At 35.5% G+C, this 14,510-nt stretch overlaps 1 protein-coding gene and 1 long non-coding RNA gene across 3 annotated transcripts in view; one reads left to right on the forward strand and one right to left on the reverse strand.

Moving 5' to 3' along the window:
* The window catches only part of LOC138323543 (dual 3',5'-cyclic-AMP and -GMP phosphodiesterase 11-like), an 80,509-nt gene that overhangs the window by 39,466 nt on the left and 26,533 nt on the right, over nt 1-14,510 (reverse strand). For both annotated transcript variants that reach the window (XM_069268214.1, XM_069268215.1), the window contains exon 2: nt 1,050-1,211. In XM_069268214.1, the coding sequence (XP_069124315.1) occupies nt 1,050-1,211 (162 nt within the window). The remainder of the gene's footprint in view (nt 1-1,049; nt 1,212-14,510) is intronic.
* On the forward strand, nt 240-2,658 carry LOC138323546 (uncharacterized). Its single transcript, XR_011208568.1, has 3 exons — nt 240-388; nt 1,072-1,231; nt 2,128-2,658. It is a non-coding gene; the product is annotated as an uncharacterized lncRNA (long non-coding RNA).

A 14,510-nucleotide genomic window follows, 5' to 3' on the forward strand; every position in this document is an offset into this window, starting at 1 on the left:
ATTGGGCGTCAATTAAGTTTGAGATTACCATGTAATGTTTAATCTGTATTGGCAAATCAGGGATACGAAAATCGTAATTATACCCCAGTTTTATGTACTGCAGATCCATGTCTGATACAGTGATGAGAGCCTTCTAAACGCTTGTCTACCCTACATAGAAGATGGGTATAAGACAAGTACAGTCAGGACAGCGGCGCTACTGAGAGAAATCTGAGACCCATAATCCCATTAGTGTTGAAAAATGAGGCTTGCTATGACGTCAAGACAAATTTCATATCAATTACCCAACGAGTTTGAAGGAATTATTAGTCTGGGAGGCAAATGAACTGTGGTAGGATTGAGGCACACTGAACCTTCATTAAACGCACGTTTTGAAGCGGATGGCCACGTGAGTAAGCGGGGGTAATGATTGGCCTCAACACCTACAGATGAATTTGTCTGACCGTGCGGGGTCTATCAGATAGACTGCAACAGACTCCTGAAAAATGATGTTTTTTAGCACAGGTTTTTGGCTCTATAGATATACGGACACCACTATCTATATCTACGCGTATAATTACACATATAAGGATGTCCGCATACGTATATTTATAGAGCCAAAAGCCTGTGGTCTATAGGTGCAGACTTAACAAAAGATAAGGATTTGTTTTGCACGAAGTGTCACTTTGAGGGATAAAAGGTTTGATTTTGCATGATCATACAAACCCATTTACCCATGAAGAAACATTCGAACTTGAACTTTTCCCGTTCTAAAGAAGGAATATTATGAAAAATCAGAGGTGGTGAGTTAAGGACTCGTGTTATTGATATCCTAAATATGACTTAGACGTCTTCGTAATAACAAATACCAAAGATAAACGACATTGTTATGCTAGCTTGCATTACAAAACCATACTACAACTGGATGAAGCCCAACAGGTCACTGCAATCGGTAATACTGCACACTGAAAAGGTCTTAGCAAATTTGGTATATCGGTCGGTAGAGGAACCAAAAGCACGAAGTTCAGTCCGTTTTTCGACTAATTTCCATCAAGCTTTAATTTGAAAACCTTTTCATCGTGTTCGTTGAAGGGTTCGTTTTCCACGGTACTTTTGTTGACGGCCTGAGCGACCCCAATAACTTTGCCCGTGCAGTCCTTGACCGGCATACTGAGCATACTCCTGGTCTTGTAGCCCATCCTGATATCCACCTCATCACTGAACCGAGGGTCCTGAAACAACAGAAAATGAGGTCAGTATTGTGCATTGTTGCAAAATTATGCAATAGAATAACTACTGATAGAGGGGGGAAATCATTACGTATAATTATTGATACAAATTTTGTATATTTGTTTTCGGAATGTGTGACCTTGACCTATGTTCTGACTGTGACCTCGACCTAATGATGTGACTTTAGCCTTGACCCGATATTGTGACCGTAAAGAATGTGACTTGGATCTGATTTAGCATTGGCATTGCCCTTGTTATTAGTATTGGGACTTTGATTGGAACATTGACGTCCATGGTATGTAATATTTGATCTTGATTGTAACCTTAATGTGGTTGTAAATAAATGACGGAGAAAGGGTGTTATTGTGTCGATGTTTGATATATATTAGGACTACATTTGAAAAACTATCACATATTTTTTACTTTTCATTTTACCACTATTGTTATCAATTTTAACTTGCCAAAGGAAAAACAACCAGTCACGTGTTCTATCGATTTACAAAAAAAATGTATTCGGATATCTTTAGTGAACACTTATGGCGTTCACAGACGAACTGTTAGAACACAGACAGCATGGATATCAATCTGCCGATGTTGGGAAGTGAATCTCCATGTGATCTCCCGAACTGTGAAGGGAAATAGTAATGTAGCACATCAGCATGCAGTAATATCGGTCGTTAGTTAACAATACAATGTGGAAAACTTAGGTAGGTAGGGAGGGATGAGAGATCGGGTAGGTCCATTACGGCAAAGTCTCGTCAACTCGATAGATAATTCGAATTTTTATCAGAAACATCATTATTTAACCATTACACGACAGGAGCCACATTGTTCTGCTATTTCTCTCGGAAATGTGGTAAGAAAATCAATGCTAAGGGAAATGAAATGCTCAACTTGACGGCCTTCTTTCAATTACAGAATTAGCGGAGAGTGGCCATATTTCCTGGCCCTCTTACTACGCTCTGAATGCTGATTGGGATGACCTCGTAAGGTATGATGGACATATACGTCGGGCTGACCAGTCCATGTGTCCGGAGTGATTACCAGTCGTCCAAAGGCAGACACATCTGTCCCTGACAGACCTTCTATAGTCCACTATACAGTACTGATGGTCACACAACTTATACACAGCAAGCAATATGATAGTCTACGCTTTGTTTTAATATATTCTCTACAAAAGACTCACGTCTGATCACGAAGTGAGCATCGACACCCAAAAATGTCTTTATTTAAGTGTTCTGCAGACCATAGAAGCTAAAAGATATACTATATCGGGGCAAAATGGAACTAGAATGTAATAATTGCAATATCTTTTTTGACAACACAGAATTGGGAAATCATTTGGCACGCGAAGCGACTTTCAGAAACTTGGTAAAAGTGATTGTACGTTTCATTTTTGTACTTGATAATAGGAAGTTATATTCCAATATTTCAAATTAATAAAAAAATCAGTGGGCCCTCTGTGTGCCTTACTATCTCTAAAAATCGGTCAACATGCACTGCTTAGCCCTTACGAGGATATACAATGCATGTCTATCTACTGAACTCTCTTTATGACCGAGTATAATGGGCTTTAATGGGTTGTTTTAGCAGTTCGATGATGCACGGCTTGTAAAGTGAACGGGACGTGCCTGGATCTAGTGCAGTAGATTTACTGAAGCCTAAAACGGGCAGTAGAGGACTCGTAAATGGAGCATTGTATGCACATAATGCATTCCAGACAAGACAAACACTAGACAACAACATCTCTGTGTACATTCAATTATGTATTACCATATATGGTATGAGAGTGTTACACGATCGACCATAGACTGTTAATCACGTGACACACCCTTTAACAATGTTTGTCAAATGAATCTGCCGATGTCATTTGGAATCTTATCGAAGCATATAAAGCGATCCATTGCGCGATATTCGTGGAACTTTCTTTGCTAAATGAAGTACATATAATCGCGAATGATTGACTTCAAACGAATCTACGGTAAGAAATTAATAGAGAACCCGTTATAAAGGTTTGCTTGAAATATAGATATACAACAATGTGTGTTATGGAAAGTTGGAAACCCAATTGAACCACAGGGACTTGGCACGAATTTCCAACCAACGTTCAATATATACTAGTATCTTTAACACATATATATTGACTATTGACTGGAAATTCGTGCCAAAGCCCTGTGCATTGTACAGCCTTGTTGATAGGAGAATCTTGTGATCGGGTTACATAGTTATTAATCTGCTAAGCATTTCTTAAGGTTGATATTGCATTTTGTGAGAAATAATCTGAATGCACTCGATTACACTTGTTACTGCATTTAAAAGTTGATGCGATTCCTCCGCTGTCCTGTGAGTAAGGATTACGTATTCTGTAAAGACCTATTATATCACCACTACAATGGGGCACAATATCTATCTGAATTGCTCAATACATCTGTCCCTGGTTCCATTTAAAGGAACTATGACCTTGAAATGCATATCGTATGATGCATTTCTAAATATAAAGTTTAAAGGAAATGTTAGTTACAATGTTACAAGAAATTAAAGCGCATTGTTGGTTTGTAGGTTGTTTGGAAATACTCAACTTACCGGTTATAGTAACGTCCTTGACATTTAATCCTTTGACCTTTGCAATGACCTTGACATAGTAACTACATGTCCTATATTTTAAAATTGAAAATTCGTATATCGATATTGCCATTGAAACCGACTTAGCAATTGCAGTGGCCATTATACTGAAACAACTTGGTCTTTGTATTGACGTTCACAACTAATACAATTATTAAACAGGGACATAAAATCTGCATCAGAAATGACCAGTGAAAATTGGAACAGGAAGCAAGTATGGCGGAAATGACGTGAATGACGTAAACCAGCCTCGATGTGAAGCTCCCAACAACCCGCAGACGTCTCCGCCATGTTTTACATATGAACAATGTCCTCGTTTGCCAGTAATCTATTTATGATTGTCGCACTGGCAAATGGCCGTCCTTGTGTATTTCGATCACACCTAGAAGCCTCATCAAAAGGTTAATGAATGTTTCCTCAACACTAGCGTCCTCGTATAGTAATAGCTGCGAACAGTAAGGGGCTAATGGATTCCATAGATTTTAAGTTCTGGCGAGCGGGATGTGGTCAGCAGAAAATAATGCCACACAATGCCTGGTATCGTGCTTCTAAAAGAATAGTAAAATAAGTCGAACATATTCTAGATGAAACACATGTTATCATTAATAAAAGTAATTAATTACGAAAAACCTATTTTGTTTGACACAAGTATAAATTCATTACCACGTACGGGCGAAACATGGAGTAAGCGAGGATAAGACGGCTACAGCCTTAATTAGATATAAGAAGTAATAATACGATTTGGTATTACCAGCAAACTGGTGAGTATATGGTTTATATCACCAACACATGACGAGCCGAAATGGATATCAAACCGATTCAAGCCATACCCACACTCGCCAGAAAGACATTGAACAGATGTGTCGTCATTTGGGGCTCATCACTTGTAATGCGCAAGTTATTTCAGAACAAACGCATATATATGAATAAATATGAGTGGAATAAGTATCTTCTTCTTTTCGGTATATAGAACTAATTGTCAAGACAGGTAAATCGTAAAGACCTGCCTTCTCCAGGATATAAACGTATGAGGCAATAAATGTTGGAATTTTGGGCCTTTTTCATCAATATTCGTTAACTAAAGAACATTCCTGAACATAAAGTTCTTCATAAGAAAGTATTATTGAAGTTCAGGAAGAAGGTTCCTTAGCTTACAAAATGAAATTCTTGACTTCTGTAAAACGTTCCTTTGGAGAACTACAAGTTAAGGACTTTCTTTTAGCTAAACTATGTTGATGAGACTGGATCTGACCTTATTGCTTCTCTCTTCTTTCTTACTCTGTTTTGCTTTGGGCGTTTGAGTAATGCATTTGCGTCCATGATAAGCGCTCTGGATTCTGTCTCATGACCGTCTTAATCCTTCGTTATGAAATAGTAAGTATCTTCATGCTGAAGTGTTGATGCGCCTGTCGTTAGTATTCAAATAAAGTTCACGGCCATTGACCAAACAGCTGAGTATTCTTAACGGTATATTTCAGTGTATACAGTGATCTCCTATCACAAGGAGACACGGTAACACACCCCAATCTTGTAAAACACACTTATTCATCATGCGGACATATGCCGTTTTAAAATGACATTTGTTGGAAACAAGAAGTCATGTTAAATAAAATAGTTTCATAATCTGTCCAAATGGTTCATTCTACAGATAATTTCCAGACATCTTGGACTAATGCATATTTCATTATTTTAATCGGCGAATACTTTAGAGACAACTGTACTTCTACAAGACGTTTAGCTCTGAACGATCAATAATATGGTGCTGAATACCAAATCATGGTAGCTTATTTCGTCAAACGATGTCTTGGAAGTTTTGCCCTTCTACTCAAGTTCTGCTACGTAAGAATTGGTTTCAAACAGTCCTGCATCAGTTGAAGGCTAGTAGTATCGCTCTGCGAAATTTATTTATAACTTTATGCTTAATGATCTTGATTTTATCTACTCAGAGTCATAAATGGAAGGCGAAAAAGAATTCAAAAATCCATTGCAAGATGCTAATAACTACACAAGCTAACGTAAAACAGCTCCGTCACGTAAATATTTTTCCCCAGAAACCATTAGTTTGTTAACGATACAGTTACGTGTTAAAGCATACCCTTTAATTGTTAACCTAGACAAATATTTGTCTGCTTTCACGCGTCATAGTGACAATCTATTTATAAATTCAAATAGACAGGTGGGAACAAACGAAATATTCTCACTGTCTGCACAAAATTCTCTTTTTAATTAACTTACACCTGATGATACATTTAAATTCATCTAATTCAGAAACTTGAACCGTTTATTATGAAATTACAGCAGGAAACATGTTAAGGATTACAATTGTTCCTTATTGTTCATTTGACAATACTATAACACGCTCATATGACTTATATCTGGGCACCTTCCTCTCGTCTGCTACCGCCGTTTTTGTTTATGCAGTAATACCCAATCGAGCCACCTCGTCATTTTCTACGAAACTTCGCAGACGTGACCAAAGTGTTACATGTGTACTGTACATGTCTTCCAGTGATGCGAAATTACAAATGGGAGAGAATGAATTTTGCGAATGAAAAGCCAGCTTTTGTTAAATTATAAACATTTAAGATGGGATGTTTGTCCCTTTTATAAATTTGAGGCTTCTAGCCTCATAAAATACAGTATCCAAACTCTCTGTAATCTCGATCTAGTCAAAGTTTGTACACATGGAATCAAAAGCAAGTGATCTGGTGATGCATTCTTTAAATGCACAGTAGTTGAACATTGCGAACGAGCATTTACTTCGGATTTAAAGCGAAGAAGCATTCATTAAGCTGAAAATAATAAACAAAGATTAAGAAAAAAAGATGATTGACGTTAAAGATTGCAATTTGACGAGGGTTAGTTGTCTAAGAAATGTCAGCACACAAGAAAAAACATAACTCAAGCCAATTTAGAGTGTGAATAAACACTATATTTGTACAGTTGCAGATGTGCTCGACATCAAACAGTCGTTACCTAGTGTAGTTATATCCGGTGTCGCGCCAGCTGTCACACCATCTAATCGAATATTGACAGAGTGTAATAATATACAGTAACGTCCTAATCGTATGGGTTATGTATAAACAGCAGTAGGTATACCGAATACTCCAGGATTAAAAAAAATATTTGTGCAATTGCGTGAAAATAATTTGCTACATTTTTACTCCATAAACAAACGTTTCAAATATCATTTCATCGAAGGATAAATGGACTGTTATGTGCCGTAAGCACGAACATGGGCAGCATTATGCTTGCAACACGAAAGGATATAAAACATGTCGATATGCCGTCCGACATTAAGCTGGATAGGATAAAACACTTTATTAAGCATTTTGCTGATATGACATAATACGCTAAGTGGTATTTAGCTGGATAGGGTGAAACATTCGCACGATCGACAGACCACCCTTTTAACTAGCCCGAAAGATTCTGGCCCATGACACCAGACTTAGACATAATGGCAGATAGATGTCTGGCCAGAGCCTCTCGGGTTACCTTTTGACTATATACAGCCGATAGAAGTTCGGCATCTAGCTAGATAAGATATACAATCCGTAACGCTGGTAAAAATATCTTAATGCACATTTAGCTGCATGGATATGATATAACACCAACAAATAAAATCGATAAATACGCTGCCTACCAGTTATCTGGATAAAATATAACCGCATTTACGCCAGCATTGCATTGCTATAGCATTCTTACTGCTAATACAACCGATAAACTATCAATATGTTGTTCGACTTCGACATCTTGCTGGATAAGATCTAACACCTTTAGACTTGAAATTACATTTCAATGGTTCGATAAGTATGAACTAACGCTCCACCTTTTAAATTGATAGTAGACCACTGATGAAAAGCATTCGACAGCCCTTATCTAACTAGCCAGCCCATCTGTTTCAAAGTTTGACAAGTTTGACCCCCGTATCGTCAAACGTTTAAATACTTCGATACGACAAATCCTATTTCCGCTTATTGAGCCAAGATTATTGAGTTTTAATTGAACATGAAGATTACAGACATTTCAATTAAGGTGAAACATTCTGTAATGTCTACATCGGCTAATGGACACTTTCTCTCAAAGGGACTATTAACGCTCCGGTCACTGGTTGTATATCTAGCCGAGGGGATAATGTTACTGACTTTAATGTTCAGTTCGACTTTGTACAAGTGAGCGGAACAACCATCTTACTTTCATGTATACTGTCAGGTTTGAATAACTACGAACCATCACGCTTTTGAAGCATTTCCTATAGATGTTCTAGTAGTACTAAACACGCTTGATATGCCAAGATGTTACGATTTGACTACTATATTTTCGGGGTGATGTTTGATACTAAGCTGTGTGGTGATGGACGGTACCCTATATCTACTACCTGTATATATAATGTAGTTGTGCGTTGTTCTATTGTCAATAACGATTTAACAAACACCAAAACATCTGTATTGTGCTGTGTGTCTTTTCTTTTGCTTAACAATGTTTAATTTTTGTACTCAAGTTTTAATAGTGTGTCTTCTTTTGCTTTACAATAATCAACTTTTGTGCTTTGGTTTTACCAGTGTGTCTTTTCTTGTGCTTTACAATGTTAAATTTTGAAAGAAGCTAAAAATTTTGAACTACCTCTTGCATTTATTTCCTTATATATTTCATCTCAGATTGCTGTTTTTAAAATTGCGATTTTAGGTTTGGTTGAATTCCAATAACTGTTGTGCTGACTCCACAACCACCAGCAGACGATGACAACGCATTTGAAATGACTTGTCCCATCGGAGCCTTTGAGCATTTTTGGCCTTTGAACAATCAATATTTGCTAATTACGTTTCTTTAATTTTAATAATCACACAGTATATATCGCCGGGCGACTGTTAGCCTTTAGAATAAGACAATAAAGCCAAAGGTAAAAACGGAAAATGAACCAATACCTTGGTTTTCAAAGCAACTGCAGCTCATCGTTTGCCTCCGACGGCCAATCAAACGGCCAATCTCTCAAATATCGAGTAATTAGTAATCCGGGATAACACAAATCGCGGAGGCAAATCAATTGTACCTTTTTAATGTTGGACACGATTACTGTAAGCATTCGTCGATTTCTCATTACAAATTAATACTGGATATCTCTCAAGTACAGGCCATGGCAGGTGTAAGCAGAGCAGATTAAACGATACCAGAGTAGTGACGAGTTCTTGTTGGTGTTTTCACCTTCATCAAAATCTGAATTAAGACATAGCAGGTGAGGTATTGGGCATGCAAGAGATAAATCGCGCTTAAAGTGGAACATGTATTGTCCAGGAGAAAAAAATTAATTAAAACGGAATCTGTTTTGTCCAAAAGGTAAATTAATTGCATTGTACAATTAAAACGGAACCTGCATAGTCCGAGAGATAAATTCCAATAAAACCAGAACACATGCAGTATACACTGTACATACACTAGTAAACAAAATCTAACTTACCGTTTATAATCAAAACAGAATATATTGAACTTTTGATGCATTGATTTTTATTCCTTTTTTTCGGATATCATGCACAAGTTGCAAGCATTTTCATGTTGGGTGAATCAAATGATATTTAAAGATTCCAATATTTTCCAGTTATCAAAATACACAAACAAGATCTGTGGATAGTCTCACAGCCAAGGTAATGCTCTACAGCTACATTACCTTATCATAATACAGGTACGTACAAGCGTCAGGTAAACCTATATACATACTTATTATACAAACAGAAACTCTACAAATTCTATAACACATTCGTGACATACATGTACTATGTATTTTTCTCTCTCGCACCTATGGATTTTATACTGGTCAATCCAATGCAATACACTCATGTCATCTGAGGCTGTATTACCTGGCCACCCATGTAGTCCGCTAAATATGCCTATATTATTAGGCTTTTTCATTTTATTTTTTTCGTTTTTTTTTTTTTTTTTTTTTTTTTTTTTTTTTGCTCAATGTATATTCTAATAATATAGGCAAGTTAAGTGGACTACTACCCATGCAGAACTATTTCGAGACGCTACGGCGTTTAAGACAAAAGAAGCTTATTTATCGGTAAAATTTTACGGCCAATTTCAGAAACAAGGTTGTTATTATTTTTTAGGACGCAAATAGCAGGATTTACGTAAAAAATGTCGTGCATTTTTTTCTTTTGTTTGGAGAATTGATTTGCAATCGTAGTCTTACTACAAGTAATGGCGAAATACCTCTAACAATAACGATGAGGAATGAGAGAAAAATATCCTTTCATATAAGCTGAAGGTTTTACATTATTTTGTGATCTCGACGTAAGATTATTTTGTGATCTCAAAATTTGAATATCTCTATATCCCTCCTATCTACATATAAAAGAGTCTTAAAAGTTACTATAAAAAGTAAGGTGATTTTTGTATAAATCTATAATGTGGGGAAAAAGAATCGGATGATATTGCATTCAGTGCTGAATTACTATCTCTGTAGCGTTAAGCAGAGTGTGTAATCCATACAGACTGTTTAACTAACACAGAATATATTTCATGGACAGAGAGATATGTATTAAAAATATTTCTTGTGCGATATTCTTCACAGGTACACGCAATACTAAATACATTCTGGGTATAATAAATCTTCCAAGTATTTTCCTAGGGTGTTACAGAATGACACCATTCTCGGCGTTAATACGAAATCCCAAGACAAATAATGCTCCCTTTCCATATAATTATCTTTGAAGGTATCAGAATACAGTTCAATAACCATGCCTTGTTTCGTATATGCTAGAATAATAAATACAGTGTAACATTAGATATTACGGATAGCCGTAGTTATGTATGCTTGTTGTGATAGTTAATTGAACCTGCCTTTTCATGCATTCAGATCTGATTTCTATAAATATGTACAGGTAGACGAAGTGCGAACCAAGTAACTATCTTAATAACATTCTGAATATAGGATTTACATTACGGTGATTATTTCGCATAAATTTAAACGGTAACCCTGACAACAGAAGTTTCTTCATAACATAATGAAAGGTGTTCGGTTTACAAAAATAGTTTTTGCAATTTTTTTTTGCACCATTTTTTTGCAAAACAATATTTATAGCGATATTTCACGTCTATCAATAAAATAACGAATAATAAGGCAATGTTCATAGCTTGTTGTATAGAATGATCATCTACATTCGAACGTAAATATTAGTTTTTCATGCATCTGCTCATTTGATCCTAAATTGTTAGTGTTATCTAGCTTATTGAGCTATCGCATAATTATGGCAATCAGATCTGAATGCATGAAAAGGCATGCCCAAAAGGTATCGTTTTCATCTTTTACTTACTTAATTGTACAAAGTTTTATTCGTGTATCATTTTATCTGTCACTACATTTTACAACAAAGTTTTCTTCGTGTATCGCTTTATTAATCTCTACAATGTACAACAAAGAATTATTCGTGTATCATTTTATTAATCTCTACAATGTACAACAAAGTTTTATTGGTGTATCTTTTTATCTGTCACTACATTATACAACAAAGTTTTATTCGTGTATCATTTTATTAATCTCTACAATGTACAACAAAGTTTTATTCGTGTATCAATTTATTAATCTCTACAATGTACAACAAAGTTTTATTGGTGTATCTTTTTATCTGTCACTACATTATACAACAAAGTTTTATTCGTGTATCGCTTTATTAATCTCTACAATGTACAACAAAGTTTTATTCGTGTATCGTTTTATTAATCTCTAGAATGTACAACAAAGTTTTATTCGTGTATCATTATTAATCTCTACAATGTACAACAAAGTTTTATTCGTGTATCAATTTATTAATCTCAACAATGTACAACGAAGATTTATTCGTGTATCATTTCATTAATCTCTACAATGCACAACAAAGTTCTATTCGTGTATCATTTTATCTGTCACTACATTATAAAGCAAAGTTTTATTCGTGTATCGTTTTATTAATCTCTGCAACGTACGCCAAAGCTTTATTCGTGCATCATATTATTAATCTTAACAATGTACAACACATTTTTATTCGTGTATCATTTTATCTGTGACAAAGGTACAAAATTTATTGTTTCTTTTGCTACTATATTGTAAACAGTTTCATTTATGTATCATTTTTGTCACTGACTTTGATGACAGAATTTTTACTAGTCTATCGTTTTATCGACATGTATCAGTCAGTTTTGTCACTGAATTTGATGACAAAATTTCACTCGTATATCGCTTTATCTGTCATTAAATGTCACGAAAAAGGTTTACCTTTGCAACGATTAATCTAGAAAATACAATAATTCGCGTTTAGCATACGAGTAATGGGTGCAGTAAAGAACGCAACAAGATTGAGTGTTGGTCGTTACAATGAAAGTGTCTTTTTGAAACTCAACAAGTCCTCTTAAACTATATACAGCCGACTTAGTGATTGGACAGGATTTATGGGCTCTTTGGAAACATTAACTTTAAGCAATAATGTTTTACGAGAGCGTAACAGTGTGTAGCCTTCCCTCTCTTTATTCAGACCAGCAAGTGGGCTTCAGTATCGAACTTAAAAATTCACATTACTTAAACAAACATTCAAAGATGTTTTATTGCGTCAAATCGGCACGAAGTATACTTATCTTATTGAAATAAAACTATTTTAGGCTTATAATGCATATTTGAATATGATATTATCGAACTACGAAGATTTCTAGACTTTTCTAAGTGACCTACATAATCCCAAACAAACGATACATGCGTTAGCATATTGCTTCAAATGGAGCTGAATGCTCTTTATATAACAGTTTTACAACAAATCGATCTTTTGTTTCGCTCTGTTTTAATCTAATGGAAATGATGACATGTCAAAATATCTATTTCCCACATGACGCAACGTAAATAGGCCCAGCGAGCTGAATGGCAATAAACCGGGCCACAGAATACCCGTTTGTTAAAACAAGATTCTATATACACTTTTTATTTTAAATCGTGTGACTATAGGCGCTTACGAATAAAAAAAGCAATTATCGATATATTTACAAAACCCTTATATGATACTGAGTAATTGAATTCCTAAGTACGAAAAAACCTTTCCATGCTACCTCAATACACAGCCTTTGTTCGCAGGCCTATTGTGTTGGTGTATTTTAAGCGTAGTGAACACTCGTTTTAGACTAAGTAGTGTAGCGCTAACCACGCACTACTTTTAAGAGTGCAAATAGTACACGGATGACATATAAAATATTTATTTTATTAATTGAAATCCACATTAATGATTTTTTGTTACAAATAGTATGACGTCTTCATAAGTTTTAATGCCCATTATAGTACCATAGAGAACAAATAAGGACATCCAATACGGAAAAAGCGTCACTAAAAGTACTAAGCGAAGTTTTACCTGGCCCTAACCTATTTAATTACCTATACAGTATATAAAATTGAGCCATTGCTTTTCAATGTTTGTCCGTTTAGGTCAAAACACACAACCAATATGGTCAAATATTTGACCAACACTTGAACGCAATCCCATCATACCGATTTCCTAGGTCAATGTCGCATGAAGGAAGAGATTCGCCAATATTGTCCCAGGTGCTGTGACCTTCATCCAATGTCAAGCTAAACAATGAATGACATGTAGAATGTCGCAAAATATTGGTTTTTTTTAGTAATATCTATCTTTTTGCAAATTAATTTCAAGCAACCTCTCAAAGTAGTAGCATTACGTCTTTTTGAATTTTAGCGGGAGATTTGTGGGAAGATAAGGTAAAATACTCTGATCAGGTGTCACACAAACAATGTTGTCCTATAGCAGTTCCTTCAGAGGGCTTGCTTATGGAACGCTTAACATTTTAGTATTCTAAAAAGGGGTAACATCGTGTCTATGAAAAGTCTTCAAATAACATTTCTAATTCCAAGATTTTCAGATGGCGCTTCGTCTCAAAACATCGATGTTTGGTATTTGTCCTTGTAGGAAACATTGACAAAATTGTGTTTTCGTTTGACGCCACTATTCTTATGAATTGCTTATATAAATGTACTTATGATGCATTTTGTTTTGAGAAAGGAGCAGGGCTCAGTTTTATAAAAAATTCTTACCTCTAAGGTATTTTCTTTCTTACCTCTAAGGTATTTTCATCAACATTTCTTACCTCTAAGGTATTTTGATCAACATTTCTTACCTCTAAGGTATTTTCCTCAACATTTCTTACCTCTAAGGTATTTTCATCAACATTTGATAATAATATAATAATAATAATAATTGACTTTATTTTCATTCGATTGTACATTGAGTCAAAGACTCTTCTCACATGTGGTCGAACATATAAAATGTATAGTATTTACCTCTAAGGTATTTTCATCAACATTTCTTACCTTTAAGGTATTTCTTAACTTAAGGAAAGCATTGGCGAAGTTATAAGGAACGCTCTTAAACTTAAATGTATGAAGTAGTTTAGGTTAAGTTATTCCTGAAAAAGTTAAGAAATGTTGATGGTCCCGTGCCTAATTGCCTTTGCAGGGTAATCATTTCGAACAGTTTACATTTCATAGTTATGCTGACTTGCAGTATCTATGAAATTATTTTAGAAGTTTTCAGATAACATTGACGCTGCTAATGTCGGGTTGGCGTGAGAACAAATCGAGAGGTACTTCAACGACTACACAACTCCATTACCTAGCTCACACTGTCCCTGTGGGGTCCAAACATAGGGGATTA

The sequence above is a fragment of the Argopecten irradians genome, chromosome 5, assembly GCF_041381155.1.
Source record: "Argopecten irradians isolate NY chromosome 5, Ai_NY, whole genome shotgun sequence".
NCBI lineage: Eukaryota > Metazoa > Mollusca > Bivalvia > Pectinida > Pectinidae > Argopecten > Argopecten irradians.